Consider the following 19,182-nt stretch of genomic DNA (forward strand, 5'->3'; position numbering starts at 1 on the left):
CCCTGGTTCGATGATTATGAATGCAGCTTACTCTTGAATCCTCAGCGGAGGTATTCATTTCCAAACAGGCGTATTAAAGTAGGGCTGGGCGATGTGGAGAAAATCAAATATTATATTTTTGACCAAATACCTTGATATCGATAACGCAACGATATTGTAGTGTTGACTATTGGTACTATCACAAAATATTTACACAATGAGATTTTTGATAAATAATCATCAGTAATGTTGACATAATGACTAAGTGGGGTAAAGTTAAATAATAGGACAGCTAGAACAGTCTGGTGAGTTCAGAAAAAGACATCACTTTACTGTAATGCAGCCTTTAACACCAGGAAAAGACAACACTTATGCCATATTACGATATCCAAAATCTAAGACGATATCAAGTCTCATATCACGATATCGATATAATATCGATTTATTGCCCAGATCTATATTAAAGTCGCTTGCTTTGACCACTGCGGTTAAAAAGTAACATTAAAGCATGGACTTAATTAGCGGAGGTAACGTTGTTTTCCCAGCTGTAACGTTATTAGTGTTATTAAGTAAGTTAAGTTAGTATGAAAAACACAATTTGAGTTGCAATGGCCCAGTAACACTGTTCCTGTAGAATATCTGCTTGTGCTCGTTGACTTCAGGGTAATGAAGACGAGTTTGGTTGTTGGTAAGGCTAGCTAATGATTATTTTCATGGTTGATTAAGCTGTCAATTATTTTCTGGATTAGTCGATTAGTTGTTTGGTCTATAAAATGTCAGAAAATTGTGAAAATGTTCTATAAGTGTTTTCAAAGCCTAAGGGCGTACTCACACTTGACCCAGTTAAACCGTGCCCGAGCAGGTTTTATCCCAAAGCCTGGTTCGTTTGACTAGTGTGATCGCTACATTTGGTTGGACTCAGGCACGGTACGTATTAGTGTGGTTGCTAAACATGCCCAAGTTTGGTTCTTGCCTTACAAATGAACCATTTGGCCAGGTTGGGTCAGTGGTAGAGCAGGCGCACATATACTGAGAGCTTTATGCCTCGACGCAGAGGTCCAGGGTTGGAATCCGACCTGTGACGATTTCCTGCATGTCTTCCCCCTCTCTCTCCCCTTTCTCACTTAGCTGTCCTATCAAAAATTAAAGGCGGAAAAGCCCAAAAAATAATCTTATAATTATTATTATTATTATTTTTTTTTTTTTAAATGAACGGGAATTGTAGTGGCCGAGTCCCGCAATGTAATGACGTAAGCGTGCTCTGGCCCTGATTGTTTTATTGCAGTGTAAGCGCGGGGGAGTGGGGAGGGGAAACAGTCGTCTTGGGCACTGCAACTGGGCCATTAAGTTCAATTCAATTACATTTTATTTATAGTGTCAAATCATAACAGAAATTATCTCAGGACACTTTACAGATGGAGTAGGTCTAGACCACACTCTATAATTTATATATTAAATTATATAATCTATAAAACAAAAGTTTGTTGTTGAAAAAGTAAATGTATGTGTTGTGCAGTATTAAACTACTGGTATTATTATAGTTTTACTGCTGTCCTCTGGATCCTCCCTGATGACAGTCTGGACTTAGATGTATTGATCAACTTCACCCCTCTCTGTCCCTCGGCCCAGCTATGTTTTTGTATCAACATGATTGCTTTCTTCTCATCTATGCACAACTTAATATTTAACTAAATATTGTACTTAACGTACAGCCTGCTCATGCTCATATGTAGTACTTCAACAAGGATAAAAAAAAAAAAAAAAACGGGGGAAGATATGCATAGTGACAGGAATCTGGGATGTAAAGCTTAGAGAAAGTAGTATGTGTACTGTGAAAAAAAAGTAAAATGTATTGGTAATCTTACATTTCTGAATGGGTGCTTAGAGTTATTTAAACAGGCATGAAAATCTGGCAGAAAGACAAGGACACAGTTCATGTGAAGATAGTGGTGCTTTTAAAGTGTGTGGAGAGTGGTCTGAAAGCACTACCTATCTACTTGAATACAAGTCGGAGCACATTAGGGCTGCACGATATGAGGAAAATATGCGATAACGTTATTGAATATTGCGCTAACAATATTACTTGCGATAAATAAACAGATTTTGAAGTGTACTCAGTTCTGCATTTCTGCTGCTTTCAGTATTCTGCTAAATACTACAAATTGCTTATTGAATTTAAAAGAAATAAAATTAATATAAAGTCACCACTAAAAAAAATGACCTTTTTTATATATATATAAAATGTATACATGATTCAACCTAAAGCTCCTCAGTCTATTTGGACACTTTCAGTTCAAAAACCATTTGCGAAGTGCAGGGTTGTGAAGCCGGCACGAGACAGAAACCCTTCATAAAAGCCCTAATTGTCATTGTCTTTATTTGTCTTTGGTGTGCAGACGGAGCTGGGATGGACCCAGAACAAGAGGAAGATGGTTATATATTTCCACTGCAGTGTGCCACTCGGTGTGCCTGGTTCACTGCAGCATGTTCTTTCCCTGCAGTGCAAGCAAAAGCTACATTTTAGCTTCACAGGCCCAAGTTAGCAGTACAGTCCCTTGCCAACTCGCTTGTGATATGCTACTCAATCTTTTCATATTTCCAGGTGATCTGTAAACCTGATTTGTGTTTGTAATGGATGGTATTTCTGTAGGAGCTTCTGAAGCACCGCATTTTAATGAGCATAAAGGAAATGTTGAGCAAGGACATAAAGATGCAGGTTCATCTTTATGCTGTCAGTGATACAGGCAACCTGGGACCATACATCTCATACTGTATAATAACCAGCTAGTAGGAAATATGCATTACACCTCATAGGGTTACTGCATGGCTTATTTATACACAAAAGCTTTGGGAAAAGCAAAAAGCTTGGTTATATTTTTGCCTTACTTTTTTAGGTAAGGTTTCTGGACATGGATGGGTCATGGAGCAGGATCAAAATGAGGAAATATAGCATTATCTAAAGAAAATAGTTTTTAAATGTATGTACTAATGTACTAAATTATTTTTTAAAGAGAAACTGCATACATTGTACTTGAGGCTGCACCTGACTGACCACTGCGTTATTACATGACTGTTGCTAAATAGTATCAAAAATGAGGTTTTACGTAATAAGTCTTGAGGATTATAACTTCAATGTTTGATGCTCTACATTAGACCTTTGCAGCTGACCTCTAGGCTCAGTCAAAGCAGCTGACGATGGGCAGGGTTTAAAGTTTATCATAACGTGATAAACCTCTGTGTGTAAAACAGCTGCAGCTGTCCTAAAATTTAATGAACTCTCAGTTGCGCTTTTAATTTCTTTTAACTGGGAGGAGGAGGATTTATATCAGAAGTTTGCTGTATAAATAGGCGATTCATGCAAATTGCTGCTAGCTTTTTTCTCTGTTGGCAGCCAGTGACCTGCACTGTTTCTATAATCAAGGGCCCTCCACAGCTTAACAGAGAGGAAACCATTTATGAAACCACAAACTGTCTGATGAGAGTAAAGATGATGCTCCGCAATGGATCACATCTTTACATGGTTTTGACTTTCATCCTTGGATAGATGTCACTAAAAAAAGAAGAGGAGATTCCGTCTGAATCCTCTTTGTAGCCTGATGGAGAACGAGGTTGGGTTTGCTTCTCTCTGCCTGACTGATCTCCCATGTAGGATATCCCTGGCAGTTCTTGTCTGTTAGCCTGTCTCCCTCTTCTGCAGCCATCTGCTCGGGTCTGTGTGTTTTCCGCAGCTGCCAACATACTACACAACACCGTGCTGTGCTTTCCAGGCCAGCACTGCCTGCCTGCTTGCCTTGCTCACGTAAGCCCTGTCTCAAGAGGGAATTCACTTAGGCTGGGTGTAGGTGGATTTATAGATGGAAAGAGTGAAGAGCAGCCTTTTGTGACTCAATTTTGCATTTTGTTTGGAAGAGATTGGGGTGTATGAGACAAGCTTAACAGGGCCTATAGAGCTGCATGTGTTTTTAATGGCTTCAGTTGATCAGATACAACAAGGCAACATCTCCCTGATTCTACCCAATTTTTCTTCTTTGACTACCACCCCCCTCTGGCTGTAATGTAATACATCTGTAGTTTCTATTACAGCCCGTTTTTAAATCAGATACTGATATCCATATTTGACAATTTAAAAAATCCTTGAAGTTCATTTTTTTTTTTACCCAAATATATGACCAGAACAAACATAAGATTAGGATCCTAAAAATGAAGTTATTGAGACTAAGATCTGTACTGAACAAGACATTGGATATAACATTGGCCACTATTATTGAGAACATTTACTAAAAACTGAAGGTTTCAATTAACTGTCAAAAATCATATGTAATGATTTTGGAATATATTTTTGTGATGTTTAAAGGTAACCAATGAGTACATAATACTACTAATGATGATGTAATGACCCTGATCAGTGCTAAATAATATAAGCTGATTAGAAATATTTCATTACCCTGCAGCCTTCATGCTAGAATGGTTTATTTTTATTTATGCTGATGAATAGTGCTCATTCCTGTGTGCTGTATTGCAGTAAGGCAATTTGAAATGATATGTTACACACTTTGAAAACACGTAACTCTCGATGCTTCCGGCCATGTTCAGATAAACAATGACACTACTTAAAAAATGCAAGCGGCTGCGTTGGTGTGGGCGGGTTGCTAACCTGCTGCAGGGTACCGGTGAGAGGTACTGTACATTTTTGAAGGCTCATCAGATGACACTGATGGATTCCTCTGTATTTGACAGAGAGCCAATTTGGGCTCAAAACATTATACTTGCAATAAAGAAGAAATGTTAACGGGAGCAGATGACAGTGTTGTTTCACAGCAAGCATAGTTATACTTTTTTTTATGTTGAATGTATATCTTAATCAACAGACAGGAAACAGGGCTGTTGTACTCCAATATTGACTCCTTTCACTCTGCAATTTTCTTTGTGCTTCGTGTGTCTATCTCTTTGTCTCTCTGCAGTTTTAATCTGCAAAGTGCACCTTGGACCATTAGTGCAGTAAATCTGAGTCCTCTTAACTTGAGCCAGGACGAGCCTGTAGTGTACCGCATTGCTGCAGTCAGCAGCAGCAGCATCCTCTCCAACTGCAGCTCACTACAGGCATTGTCTCTGTGAGGGACTGGTGCATTGCTCTGCATTGTGCCACAGTCAGTGATCAGGTGTAAACACAAAATGTTTTGTACAGTATCTTAACGCTAAAACAGCCGATAACCTACTACATTAAACTGTAGAGAGGGCAAAAGTAGGCACTGGCCCTAATTTATGCAAACATTCACTTACTGAACAGGTCAGGTTCCACTCCGCTGTTCACTTCAAGGCACTCCACTGTAGGGTTTTTGTTTTGTGATGTAATGGGGCTGGTAATTGCCTAATGTTAAAGTTTAGGTGTTGACCAATAATTGTTGTTCACTAGATATAACATAGTTTGCGTGACTATCTTTTTTGTATAATTGAGCAAAACTACAGTACAAATGGACCCAAATGCAACTTTAACTGCAACACTATGCATGAGTTTGAGTATGTTCTTATTGTGTTGGAATTTGATTGTGTCTGGCTTGTTAAAATCATCGGCATCTTCTATTTGGATCAGTATCATGCCCTTGCTGCGTAAAACTTAAAAATAATCTTACAATATAAAAAGGATAATATTATAACTAGTGCTGCTGCCAGCAGTTATGATAAGGCAGTGGTTGTGTATGTGATTAACTTAGTGGATAGTTTGAGTTACTACCAGAGGAAAGCAGAAATTCCTTACAATATACCCTACTACTTGAAGTGCTTTCATAGCCCCCCACTCAACCCACTGTATCCTTTGATCTGCATCAATGACAGATGATCCAAGATGATTTAGCAGATCTTTTTACCCATCAGGGTCATGCCATCATCATCACCTGATAGCAGGTCTGACCGGTGTTCCATTGCGTCATAATTGAAATGAATGGGCAGGGAGCGTTAAATAAGTCCTTGGGAACATGAGGTACCTTATTTGCCGCCTGGGAAATTGATGGGAAGAGAAAGTCACCTTCATGTTATCATTATGATGTCAGTTACAAGCCATGACTCATGTGAGTGCAGCCACTGGTGAAATAGGGTAGCATGTTCTGCTCAGCTCAAGGCTTTGTCAGGGTGACATAGATGCCACTCTCTCTGCGGCTCTCCTCATTTGATTTTATCCACTCGAGTAAACTGGGCTAAAATATCAGCAGTACCACTCCCCTCCCTCTTACGCCATAATGTTGACTTGAAATGTTCTGATGAGGTATTAAAAACTTGTGTTAATCTTTAAACCTAAGTAATGACCCACCTAGCCCTCAATGATGCCCAGCTTTCTTCCTATAGCCCTCTCTACAGCAGTGGCCAGACACTTTGAATTATTAATAGAATGAAGTCTCTTAGCAGTGGATCAGCCACGGTTTGCTGTCGTGATGTGCACACACACATTTACAGTACACCAGGATGATAAAGTAGAATCAAGATCTTAATATACAGTATGTGGGCTGCATGTTGTCTGCCTGGCTTTGTGCTGTATTTTACCGAAGGACCAGAGTATTTTTCTGTGTTGTGATGCGATTATGCTTCTCTCTTAATACGTAGATGTATTCCAGACTGGTATACCAAGCCTTTACTGCAAAGATGTTAAAATCTTTAACTCACAGCTGTGAGAAACTACAGAGGTTACATTGGTCTCATTTATTTATTCAGCTCATGTCCGCAGAGTGAGGACATGACTCCATCTAGTGGTGGAGGCATGTAGCAATCCTTTGAAAAAGGTGATACAATGTCAAACAAATTTACTTAACCCCTCTCTTCCTCACTATAATTCTCAAGTTCATGTTTTACTTAATATAGTTTTATATTGATGTTCAGTTCCAAAATTACAAGTAAACAAAGACCAAAACAAAAGTGACATGGTCTCACAAGTGGCACATTTATCAGATCACCTTTTGGTAATCTTCCATGCTGCATCATTTGAAATTGTGTTTAAAGCAAATTAGGTTAGCTGATGGACTTTGTGGTTTTGCCCGAAATTTACCACCTCTACATGCTGCACTACCCGTGCACTACTCTTTGCTTAGAAGAGACTTGAGATCCACCTTGCTTTAGACCAAATGGCCATTGATGAACTAGATGGCCCGGCCGGTTGTATCATTCCAGGCAGGGTCATTGTGGAGCCCAGTCTCCCTGATATTGTTTAAATACCTACTTATGCTCCTGACCTGATATTGGACGTGTTGATCCTTATCAAATACACAAGATATTTTCATTGGCAGTCTTTTAGTGTTAGTGGTTGAACATGCCTAACTGGTTACTGAAGCGGATATGTGGAAATTGTGGACAATTAATGTGAGAAATCTCATGGCATAACCTGTTGTTACCTTACTTTTTGCCTCAGTCTTCTCCAATCTATGCAGTCCATTACTGTGATTAATATGATATCTTACTGAGGAGAATAAATGGGTAAAAATGATATGTTTGACCACAATTCTTGAAAGTGATGTGACAGATTAACAGCATTAAAATATTAAGACATTTGGCCTTAGATATGTGAATTACCATTTTACTGGTTGGGTGGGAGTAGCCTTTTCATTCTTCTGACCCTGATTGTGGGTGCATTGTTACCCACAGATGTGAAATAGGGCTAGACTAAGGGCTGTGGGGATCTTCATAGTATGGCTTATTTTTTATATAGCTTAGTATGGGGGTTTTGTTGTAATGATAGATACATAGTTAGATGAATGGTAAATAAAACATGAAAAATGAGTGGGCCAAGTACAGTTGAGAGGGCTGGTCAACTATTGTGTGTGTGTGTGTGTGTGTGTGTGTGTCAGAAAACGCTGGTTATATTGTTGCAGAAACAAAAACCCAGCCACTGACTAATACAAGGATACTGTCTCTCCTTTTCCAGAGGCCCTGATTGGTAATAAACTGTACCCTGAGGTCCCAGTGAAAGAACACCACCCCCGGCAGGCTGGCCACACCCCCTCCCTCCTGCCTCCATGTATCCTGAATCTACCACAGACTCCCCTGCTCGCCTCTCCCTCCGACAGACTGGCTCACCGGGCATGATCTACAGGTGAGTTTATGGGCGTATACTATGTACACAGACACAACCCATTTCCGTACATTTGCATGTATGCTCGCATTCCAGTTACTGAGGATGTATCAATTAAAGCTGGGGTAGGAAGGTTTTTTGCTTCAATGGGCAAACATTCCATAATGACCTTTCAGCATATTGTAATTTAAGTGGTCTGAGAGACAACTAGACTTCTGCACCTCCTCTTGGCTCCGTTTTCAGGCTTTAGAAAATCTAGCCTCTGACGAAAGACTTTGGCCAATCACAGATCATTTTAGAGAGAGGGCTTTCCTATTGGCTGTTCAACAAATGCAGATGCATGTCCCTTCAGATGGTGAAAGCCTTATTTAATGGCGGAAACGCCTGCAGAAAAAGTTGCTATTCCATCATTGGCAACAACTGCCTACACTGCAAAGCAACCCAAAAAATATTACTTTATCATGCTCATGCTGCTGCACTTTGCCAATCTGCTTGCTTAGTACATTCAACCCTTAACCTGTGTTGCTGTCTGGTGTGCAACACTGTTTCAGTGGAAACAAATAAATCATAGTAAGTGGTTTCCATACTGTGCTAAACAAACATTTAGGTTTGTTCACTCAGCGACTCATAGTTACTCTAATTATCACCTAAAACCTTGCAGCAGTCAAAATGTTTGGTCAATTACTATTAGGTGAAATATGTTTATGAAGTGTGTTGTGATCTCCACAAAACAAGCCAAACACGGACCCCTAAAGAATTATTGAAGTGCAACCAAGAATAAGTACACAAACTGTCTTTCTGTCACACATACACATGCAAACTTGCCGTTGTTTAGGTCACTACCAAGGAAATCACGATTAATGTTTATTCCGTAGTGGTTTAACCATTACGTGCCTGACCCCCTAGTCTTGCATTGCCAGACCTACCTCCAGCGCTGCGGAGGAGGGTCTGGCTAGTCCACACAGCATTCCGTGATGGGAGAAAAACGTTCTCTGGTTTATTGGCATTTCTTTAAACCAATCGCAATCGTCTTGGGCAGTCCTAATTGCCGTACGGAGCACTGGCAAAATAGCCTCGGGAAGGAACTTGTTTTGGTGGAACATGTGTATCATGGGCGATTTTAGACCCTTTTTAGGGGGGCTCAAGCCCCCCCCTAAATTTCATCTAAGCCCCGCTAAAAATTATGACAATAAAAAAAATCACTTTTGGTGCTTCAAGTGAGAGTTTGCGAACTTGTCTGTTAGTGACATAGGAAAAACATTTACAGGTTCAAGGGACTTGAACGTTTGTAGTCCCCAGAGAAAGAGAAGAAGTTCGTAATTTCATAGCGCAGATTATAACCCAAATTGAAACGTAAGCAACTAAAATTGCTGAATGTTAGAACATTGTGTCAAATTGGTCGTTATTACTGTGACTGGGATTTCCGTCGGCAACGGAGCAGCCCCAGAAGTAGAACGTCATGGACATAAGACTACTGACCCCCAACCTAATCCTGCACTCTGACGCTTCGCCACCATGTGGTGCAACAGACCCATCATCTTAAAAAGCATCTGTTCCATTCTTCTTCTCAAGTGGCTTTATGGCGTGTTTCACATTGCCTCGATTATGGCCAGATGGGCAGCAGTGGCTGTCAGCTTTAGGTTTTGCAATACTTTATTAAAGCTATTTGGACTCTTGACTTTTACTTGAGTAACATAACAATAAATGTGGGATTTTTACGTAACATTTTGATTTACCTTCACTGGGAAGATGTGGGACACAGTATAGCAGCCCCATAATGCCTGGGTAACACTCAGGACATCGACTCCCTGTCAAATATTTATGTGAAAATGGAATATTACAATTCTGTTTTATAGTTACTATTTTTTCTGTTGTCATGTATGACTTTTGGTATTTTGCATTAGCACATGCGTTTACACTTTAAAGTTTTATTGAGGGAAGCACTCTATATGAATATCTATATGAAATAGGTAATGGATGTTGTTGTGTCTTGCTTAATACACAATGATTCCTCAGAGGTGCAGGTGGCAGATTCAACTAGGGCTTTGCCAAGCTAAGTGATTTCTAGTCTAAACTTGAGAGCTCTATTTGAAAAAAAAAAGTATAACTAGGAACTACAGTATATACAGTGTGTTTTTAAAGTAGATTAATAAACTATGATTAGAAAAAAAATGTTGTGCTCAATGAACTCAAACATCATAACTTGTGTTGTTGGCACACACTTAATTTCAAAACTGCTAATGGAGTGCTGTTTGGCTTGTACTTGTCTGTACCTAACCTTACTGGCACGCATTAAAGGAAAAGACATCTTTTATTTATATATATATATATATATATATATATATGTGTGTGTAAATTGTAATATGCAATATCTTAACATATCTGAAATTGTTTCTTATCCAGTTTACCCCCTCATAGTTTGATCGGAGTAAGATACTCTGAGATCAGGTAACTGAATGTAATTAAGATGCAGTTTTGTACACAAGTCAGGAAACATACGGTAAGAGTTTTTTTTGTTGTAATTTTCAGATCTTGTAAAATTTAGGATTTCTGAAAACACCTGGAGGATTTTTTTATTTTGTCTTCAAACATGCACTACTAACTGCAATTTTAATGTAGTAGGATAACTCTTTTTGTTTAGACTATGCAGTGATTGTGTGTTAAGGTCATATTGCTCAGACATTTCCAGAATACATAATTTAATCCGTTGAACATTTTGAACAAACACTGCTTTGTAAATGCTATATTTAATAAACAATATCTGTGTCATTTCTAATAATCTATTTTTTATTTCCTTCTTCTTCTCTCTTCCACATTTTGTAGTGTCTTTGGCTATTAGTCAACATCTTCTGTCACCTTAATGTCTCTATCAAATTTCATCCGCTACTAACTTCTTCCTTTTTCTGCTTATATTAATCAAAGCTTTCCTTTTTCCTCCTTTGCCCTGTCTTCAGCGCTCGTTATGGGAGCCCCAAACGACAGCTGCAGTTCTACAGGTACCTGTTTGTCTCTGAGTCTGCCAATTTGTTGTCACAAAGCAGGGTTTAGGTGAAGCATTTTCTTTTATGTATGTTTTTTTTTTGTATGTGTGTGTGTACAGTATGGATTTTTTAAAAATATATGTGTGTGTGTGTATATATATATATATATATATATATATGTATATGTGTGTGTCTATGTGTGTGTGTATGTATATGTATGTGTGTGTGTGCATTATGTATTTATTACATTTTGTGTTTGGTTATTGTTTAATTTCACTATAATAACCTTGCTGTAGAGTCTTTGCTGTTCTGTCATTTAAAACCATACATCCATTAGTAAACCTCTGCAGCATAGATAACACTTATCATCTACTATTTAGCTGGCAATGCACTATCCAGCTTAAACCTGATCGGGGTGATGATGGATTTTCTTACATGGTTGCTCACAAAACCTTTGAATCAGCAATAACTGTCTGAGTTTTGTAATGTTGTGTTGTCGTTTTTTCACTGTTTCTTTCAGCAGTGACACTCGAGACACCCACTGTTCTTGTCAAACTTCAAAATATGATTAAGAATCTCTTGTCAGAACCGATTTGTAGACACCTTTTTTTTGTCTTTTACTTAGGCATGATTAAGCAGATAGTCATTTTGTTTATTCATCATTACTATATTAAACAATAAACCTTTTTGACCTGAGTTCAACCTTATCTGTCAGGGATGAGACAATGTTCTCTTAGAGAAGGGTTGCTGGGACTCACTTCTTCAATACTGTGCACTTTAGATGGTCAGTCTTTCTGCTGCTTATGAGTAGGATCATGTTATATGATCTGATATCAGACCTTATTCTGCTGATCTAGATATAAAAAAAACCCTGACTATGTGGATGTGCTTGTAATGAGCTCACTATCTGATTTTTATCTTGGCGCCTTGCACAATTCTGTCTTTTAAAGTGCAAACCATCCCACTAGCTGCTTCCCTACATGAGGGGGATCGATTAAGCCCCCTGTCTTTGTCTGTCTATCACTCTGACAGCCAAACGGGTTGATGCTGGGAAGGGAATTTTTTATTATTTTCACTCATCTCAACATTGTAACACACAGAGTGTATGATGGCTAGCATACTTGCTACTACTACTCACTAGGATGCAAATGAAGTCTGAAAGGAGTTCAAGTCTGCAATCATGTTGACAATATTTAGATTATTGTATCCTGTATTGTTTTATTCTCCAGCACGAGTTGTAGATCCTTACTATTCTATGTGTAGGCGACATGATCTATTAAGAGTCTTTATGATTCTGTACTAAGAATGCTTTTAGTGTAGTATTTCCGCTTTTGCCTATCGTTAAACCATTTTACAGTTTCTAGGGGACTGAGTGCTTTCCAATAATTAAGGTTGTTGTCTTCTGTGCTCTATATGTCCTATGTGTATGGGTTAGGGGAAAATAGATAATGTAAAAGAAGAAGCAAGTCCTTAATTTAATGCATCCCAGGTGTCATAGGTATATGTACAGTTTAGTTTAGTTTATCATATTTCAACCTCTTGAGCTTGCTGATTTTGGTAAGCCCCAACTTGACCTGGCCAAGGTAGTACCAGCTTGGTAAATAACTAAGTCTGTGTAAAGTCCCTTTACAATAAACAGATTTCAAGAAAAACATGATTTTACAAAGTGGAGTTTAACTACTGAAATGTAAGGATTTTTTAAACTCACAAAGTTGATTTGAAGGTGAACTCTGTTACTAGGAAACATCTGTATTGTCCAGGTGGGTTAGAACCTAAATTGTCATATCCCCCTTAATGCTGCAAACATAATGACCAACTCAAGTGGTAGGTCATGTGCACTTGGGCAATGGCAGCATATCCAAACAGACCGGCTTTTTTGTACCATAACAGTGAAACAGGTTTTAAATTGCATTATATGTGGCATTGTAAAGGTCTTTAAAAAGTGCTTTTTTAAGTTTACTTGGTAACCGCTGCAAAAACCATGGATTACTTTGTACTGCCAAATGTGTATGCACTCAGTGGCTGTTATTGTACTATAATTGTCTAGACTCATATGAATTATACAGAGGTATCTATTAGTGTTTTAGTAGTTGTCAGAGATGATGGTAAAATATATTTGAACTTTCCTTTGTGTAACTAATAAGGCCAGTATAGAGCAGCTACATGTATACAGGTGTCTGCCTGACAGCTCTGTGTTCAGAGTCATTATCATGTGACCCACTCTGATTCTGACCTTGACCTGAACACAAGCCTGTGTTGGAGAGAGATGCAGCAAGGCGTGCTTAACCATTGCACTTTTCATAATTTCTTGGTTAGAGAGTACTTGAACATGCTTGGTGTTTTTTGTCTGTCTGTGTGCATACGTACGGTATGGTGTTCACTTGATACTGTGTAAGTTTGTGTGTGTGTGTTTCATGTGCACACAACGCTCAGGCCCTCATTATTGTCCAGCTCTTAGTGTTCTTTCCTGTGGAACAACTATCAGAGGCTTTTAGTGCGAAAGCTTTTGTGAATTATTCAGGGATGATATTTGCTGCGGTTAGCAAAAACAAGACGGGCCACTAAACGACATAAATGGATTTCTTCCATGAGTTCTCACAGAGAGAGGAGGGGGAGAGGTGTTGGTTGTGGTGATAGAGTATGGTCCAAGTGGTGAGGGGAGGGCAGGAATGCACTCTCTTATTCACTAATTGGTTTAGACGTTTCCTAGTAAGACACTCCCAGTTTGGGTAGACCCGCTTCATCACTGTCTGCAGTGTGTGTTTATAAGAGCAGACTGGCATTCCACAACCTCGCTCATGAGCCGACACACAAGAAATCGGGTGAGTTTGAGGACAAATTTACACTCATGACCACATCAGGAGTGTGTATGGTTTGTGTGTAAGGGGTTGGCAGAGTGATGAGGAGTGTGTGTGGGTGTGTGGATGCATGCTGCCTAGCTTGAAGTCTCCTCCTTTATTTATGTCTTCTGTATCTAAGGAGGTAACCAGCTGTTCGGGAGAACTATTTGGGAATTAAATATAGAACTTGTGAGAGCGATCCATGTCATGTCATGATGGCGTCAACGGTTTGACTTATCTTTTCTTTTCAATTACTGTTTTAAGGTTTTTACAGTCTGTATGTTGAAATAGTTGTTAGATTTAAAATTAGTTTATTTCCACATCTTAGTTTTAAATGGAGGTTTGATGTCAGTGTTATGGTGGCCGTGTGTGCTGGGGTCCGTTTCAGAAAGCAGGTTTAGGTTTGTTAACCCTGAGATGAGGGAAACTCGTATCATCGGTTTTCCGTTTCAGAAAGAGAGGTTAATCAAACCTGAGAGAGAGGGGTAACTCCATCCCGTTTCAGAAAGAGAGGTAACTTAACCTCAGAGTCAGTTACTATGGTAACTGAGTCTGTGAACCTAATCTGGTCGGGAGCAGGTTTTCTTCAATAAACCTTGAGTTTCTCTGTCTCCTCCCTCTGACACAGCGCTCTTTCATTTCCTCATTCATTCATTCAGTCTGTATCAGGCGCATTTTAGCGCAGTTTATCTGCATGAATAAAAAAACGTACTGGTTTATGTTGGGCAGATTATAAAACATTTTTTTCTCAAACATTGCATGTCCTTTTGTTGACGATCCTGTTGATGAAAAAGCTGTATTAGGCCTACTTCACAGAGAGTTTACGTCGGGAGGAGATATGAGTCCCTACTAGATGTATTTTCATTTCCAGATAACCGATTTGAGAGGTATTTTCTTCACAGTCGATTAGATATGTAGATACCTTATCCCTCCTCATATCACTAACATCCACCATCGTGGACATGCTTTAACATCCCGGCAGATTCTTTGTGTCACATTATTTTTTATTTTTTTGCAAATTGCAGTTTTCTTTACAACATTGGTGATGCGGATCATATTAGTAAAGCCACTGCATGCAGAGTCGTCAGAAAAGTGTGCCTCGCTCTGAAACATTTTTTTTTTTTAATGTTTTTGTAGTGTTCCCTGGACACAAACCAGTGAGAGCCATTAAAAATAATTAAATGATTATAAATTATATTTCTGTTAATAATCATGGTGCTGCAGGCTCAGAATGGGATTAGTATCTTACTTTTTTGCCCGCAGGATTGCACCTAAATGAAATAGGTGTAATACCATTCCAGTTTTCACCAGTAATATTATAGGTTACCTGTGATTAAATATGAAATGAATACACTGTCAATGCTTACGCATTGAATCGAGCAGCAATTTTCTCCCACACCAATTCTCTCTCTTTTACAGCAGCCGCTGTGTTGCTTTTTTAACGAAATACATGTTCAAACTCGCTGTATGTGCGCATGAGTATTTCCGCCGACCAGTTTGTTTGTGGTTGTTACCATGGTGAATCGTAGTATCATGGCTCCATTCATGCTGCCTTTTTATTGTGGTGGTGCATGCGCTTAGCTCTGAGTCAACCTACTCCGAGTTGATTGATTAACTCAAATCAGCTGTTCTGGAACCAAAAACCAGCGTTTCCCATCTCAGGGTAATCAACTCAGAGTTCAGGGTTACACTCAGTTTGTTAAACCTCCTTCCTGAAATGGACCCCTGTTTTTTTTTTGTTTTTTTTACAGAGGCAAACAAAGTTTTTAAGTGTTGTATTTGTCAAATTAATACAGTTTAGGGTTTATAGTATGTTTCAAACCAGCAGTAAAATTAATATAATTTCCTTATTCTCAGGTAGTTATAAAGAAGAAACTCTGCATTGACAGTGGCCCAAACTGATCAACATGTAATTATTGTTCAGGGTACAGATTATAGGATACATTGCATTTTTATTTGAGTAATTATTTAAATTGCCAATATTAAAATGCCAGACTAAATATCACTATTATATATTTTAAGTATTTTCAGATGGATCTGTTATATTAGGCCAGAAAGTCGTCGTCATGTGTCTTTTGTTAATATTTAATGCATTATTTGGCTATTATCACATAATCTCAAAATCATGAACATGGATATAGGGTATATGTCCATGTTTTATAATGAGATAGAACTAAGAAAGAGATTATCCTGCAATGTAGTTTCAGCATTTTTTAATGGGTTCTTTTCTCAGACAAATGTTTTTATAAATGGCTGAAATCTTCTTGTTTTTTATGTAAATATAATTGTTACACTGTTCTCTACATTTTATATTTTCATAGAAGTCATATTTATAGTCATAACTAAAATACAATTGCAGTCCCAGTGTCATACAGTTCATTGCCTTTATCAAGAAAGTGGCTTTGTTGCCAGTGCTCAGGAGTGCAGCATTAAGTTTCATTTTTGTAGTGATGGTTCAACTGACACAGTGCTGCCCTCTGTTGGTTAAATTCAGCACAACGCTCTGTACATCTGAAGCTTAATGGAATCGAATAACTCAAACGTACGTAACGCAAAAGTAAGTGTTTAACAGAAGAATAAAGACTACATGGTTAAAACTAAAAACAATTTGAAATGGGAATCACCGTCACTTTAAGCTCCCTGAACCTGAAATAAAGCCCAACTCTACAATAGAGATTGTGCAGTTGTTTGGGGATTATTTTAGCACTTGTGCCCATCGGGTTTTCTGTTTCTTTTTAGTCCAGATGGGCTTGTTGTGCCTTTTTTTTGTGAGAGGCATTCAAATTATATTGTTGACTACTCTGAGAAAGTTTGTCTCTTGGCTCTCCCTCTTAGTCCAGTCAGAATTAAGAAGTGAGACCAGATCATCCCCTCTTGCTTGGTGCATGTTTGAATGCCTCCCATTCGCAGGCAGCATGTGTCTTCTTTGGTCCTGCTCCTTAATCACCATCAAGTCACCTGAATGCTCCCTATCAGTGTAACCCTGCCATTGTGTACCTGTCAGGGGAGGGTGGTGCGGGGCTATGTTGTGCGACTCTGATTACAGGATGCATGGCCGTGTGCTGCCCCAAGCAGGAGAGCTTTTTATGGGAGCAGGTGCTATTTAAGGAGGTGGCTGTGCTCTGCCGGCTCCTTGCTCCGTCCACGTCCCTACTTTAATCTTTACTGCACGGGTTGCCTCAGCATCACAAGGAAGAAGAATTGGAAGAAGGGGGGGTGGGGGCATGTTTGCGGGAGGGTACGCTAGTGGCCCCCGGGGGCCTCCCGGCAGGCGCAAGTCCAGTTACTGTCCTCCTGAAAACCTGCAGATCCCCAAACCGGCAGCGGCAAGCAGCGGTGTTCGAAAGAGCAGCAGCAGTGGCAGCGGCAAGATGCTGTCTATGTCATACAGCGAGAGCATCCGGAGCGGGATCAATCGCTACCACTCGGACCAGGGGCTGAATCAGCCACCGGCCAGGCCCCCCGACCCGGCTGAGCTGCAGAGACTCCGGGATCAAAGAGTCGCCGCTCGGATTAAGAACATGGAAGACTTCCTGAAGATGAATGGCCTGGCCCTGGAGGAGTGTGTATCCTATCAGACAGGCATGAAGTACAGGTAAGAGAAGGGCAGAGCTTGACAGGGATTCGGATACTCCCGGGACCTGGACAGTGGTGGGTCTGAGAACCAGCAGACGAGAGCAGCTTTATGGTCAGGGAGGTCAGATACTTGAGCGTCTACTGAACAGGTGTTTTTGTTGAGTTCTGTACCTTTGCTGTTGATTTTATTTAGATAAATGCCGTCATCAGAAACATATTAATGTGTCTCGTTGTTAATATTACTATAGTTTTCCTCTGTCCTCTGGTCAGACTGCTGCAATCATGCAAAGGTACTGGGGCTCAGGTTTTATTTTAATCATCTAGGTCGGTGGCATATTTGCCCAACTACATGGGAAGGACAGACTGCTCCGTAAGGAGTTACCTGGCCCCTTAAAATCTCGCTCAGACTTTCTTTTCTTTTTCCCCTTGATCACAAAGATACTCTCCCTTGTTCTCTGGCTTTCCTGTTTACTGTACAGAGAATTCTGCTCCACAAAGAGCTACTGAAACGGAAATAACTCTGTAATTTCAGAGTAAAACTGGGAGATGTCGAAAATATACATATAGTAATATTAGACTAAATATAGTGTATGATTTTGGCTGTTATTACAATATAGGTTAAAATATTGGCTTGGTCTGACTGGTAGTGTTTTCTGATCTTAATTGAATATTGTAACTAGAGGGAGGATTGACATCTCATGCCTTCTTGGCAAGTGTATTTCCAATTTTTGTAATTTCCAATTGTTGACACAAACAAAGGATTAAGTATTCCTTTATGGGTTGAGAAGATTCACCCATTTCTTTAAATATGTAAACTATTGATTACGTTTACATTTTTCTTAGACCATTTAAAAAAAGTTGATGTTTTGGATATTGATATGCGAAATATCGTCACAACACCGATGCCGTATCAAAGCAGTGTGTCAAAACTTTTGTGTGATTTTTGTCAGTACGCCATGCTTTAGTTCAAAAGGCAAAGACTTGAATTGATATGTATTCATCTCATATCTTCAAAGATTAGTTATAGATGCACTAACAATAAGTATGAAAAGCACCATCAAGGCAGATGAAGAGATACAATTTGAAACATTTGCTCATTTTGTCTGTCATTGACACAGTGCCAGCAAACCAAACAGCCTATTTTACGGACTGTTGCTGTTCAAAGGATTGAGCTCATGCAGCAGGCTGAGCGGCTGTTGTGTTGCCTAATAAAAACCCTGTTACACTGATGTTGTCATTGTTGTCGACATGGATAGCTTTCATCACACACAGGCATGGCTGCTGTTGTTTTTGACTGAGACCATTGACTAGAACGCAGGTATAGCTGGCTGCTGTTGCCACGTCTGGGGTGACACGTTTTACTGTCATCTACAGGCAGTGTTGTATGTCACCACTGTGCTGGCATTATTTCTCTCTCGTAGTTACCTCCCTGTTGTAAATATGCTCAGTCACTGGCCCGTGACAGGCTTGGCTGCAGCTTTACGAGCTTGTGTGTAGAACGGGAGTTTAATATTGCAAAGAGCATGTGCGGTTCTTTGCTTACAAACCTCAGAGAGCCTCCTACAGTAACCATCAATACTGGTTACATATCGGTAATAGTAATGCTGTAATAGTAATGCTTCTGTTTAATCTAACGGACATAGTAAAGAATCTAAGTGTGATTTATGTTATTTATTTGTGGTGTTGTATTTTGCCACAGGTATTGGCATTTACCACAGGAGTGGTTGCTCCTCTAAAGAGGAAGTACCTGCAA

The 19,182-nt window shown here is 39.4% G+C and overlaps 1 protein-coding gene across 2 annotated transcripts in view; it reads left to right on the plus strand.

Annotated features, from left to right (window-relative positions):
* The window catches only part of kcnab2a (potassium voltage-gated channel subfamily A regulatory beta subunit 2a), a 102,467-nt gene that overhangs the window by 34,040 nt on the left and 49,245 nt on the right, over positions 1–19,182 (plus strand). The window contains exon 2 of one of the 2 annotated variants that reach the window (XM_078248825.1): positions 7,886–8,053. In XM_078248825.1, the coding sequence (XP_078104951.1) occupies positions 7,977–8,053 (77 nt within the window). In that variant the 5' untranslated portion in view covers positions 7,886–7,976. Of the gene's footprint in view, positions 1–7,885; positions 8,054–17,077; positions 17,449–19,182 lie in introns of those variants that run through there. The other variant, XM_078248822.1, reaches the window with a different exon arrangement.

The sequence above is a fragment of the Sander vitreus genome, chromosome 4 (genome assembly GCF_031162955.1).
Source record: "Sander vitreus isolate 19-12246 chromosome 4, sanVit1, whole genome shotgun sequence".
In the NCBI taxonomy this organism is placed as follows: domain Eukaryota; kingdom Metazoa; phylum Chordata; class Actinopteri; order Perciformes; family Percidae; genus Sander; species Sander vitreus.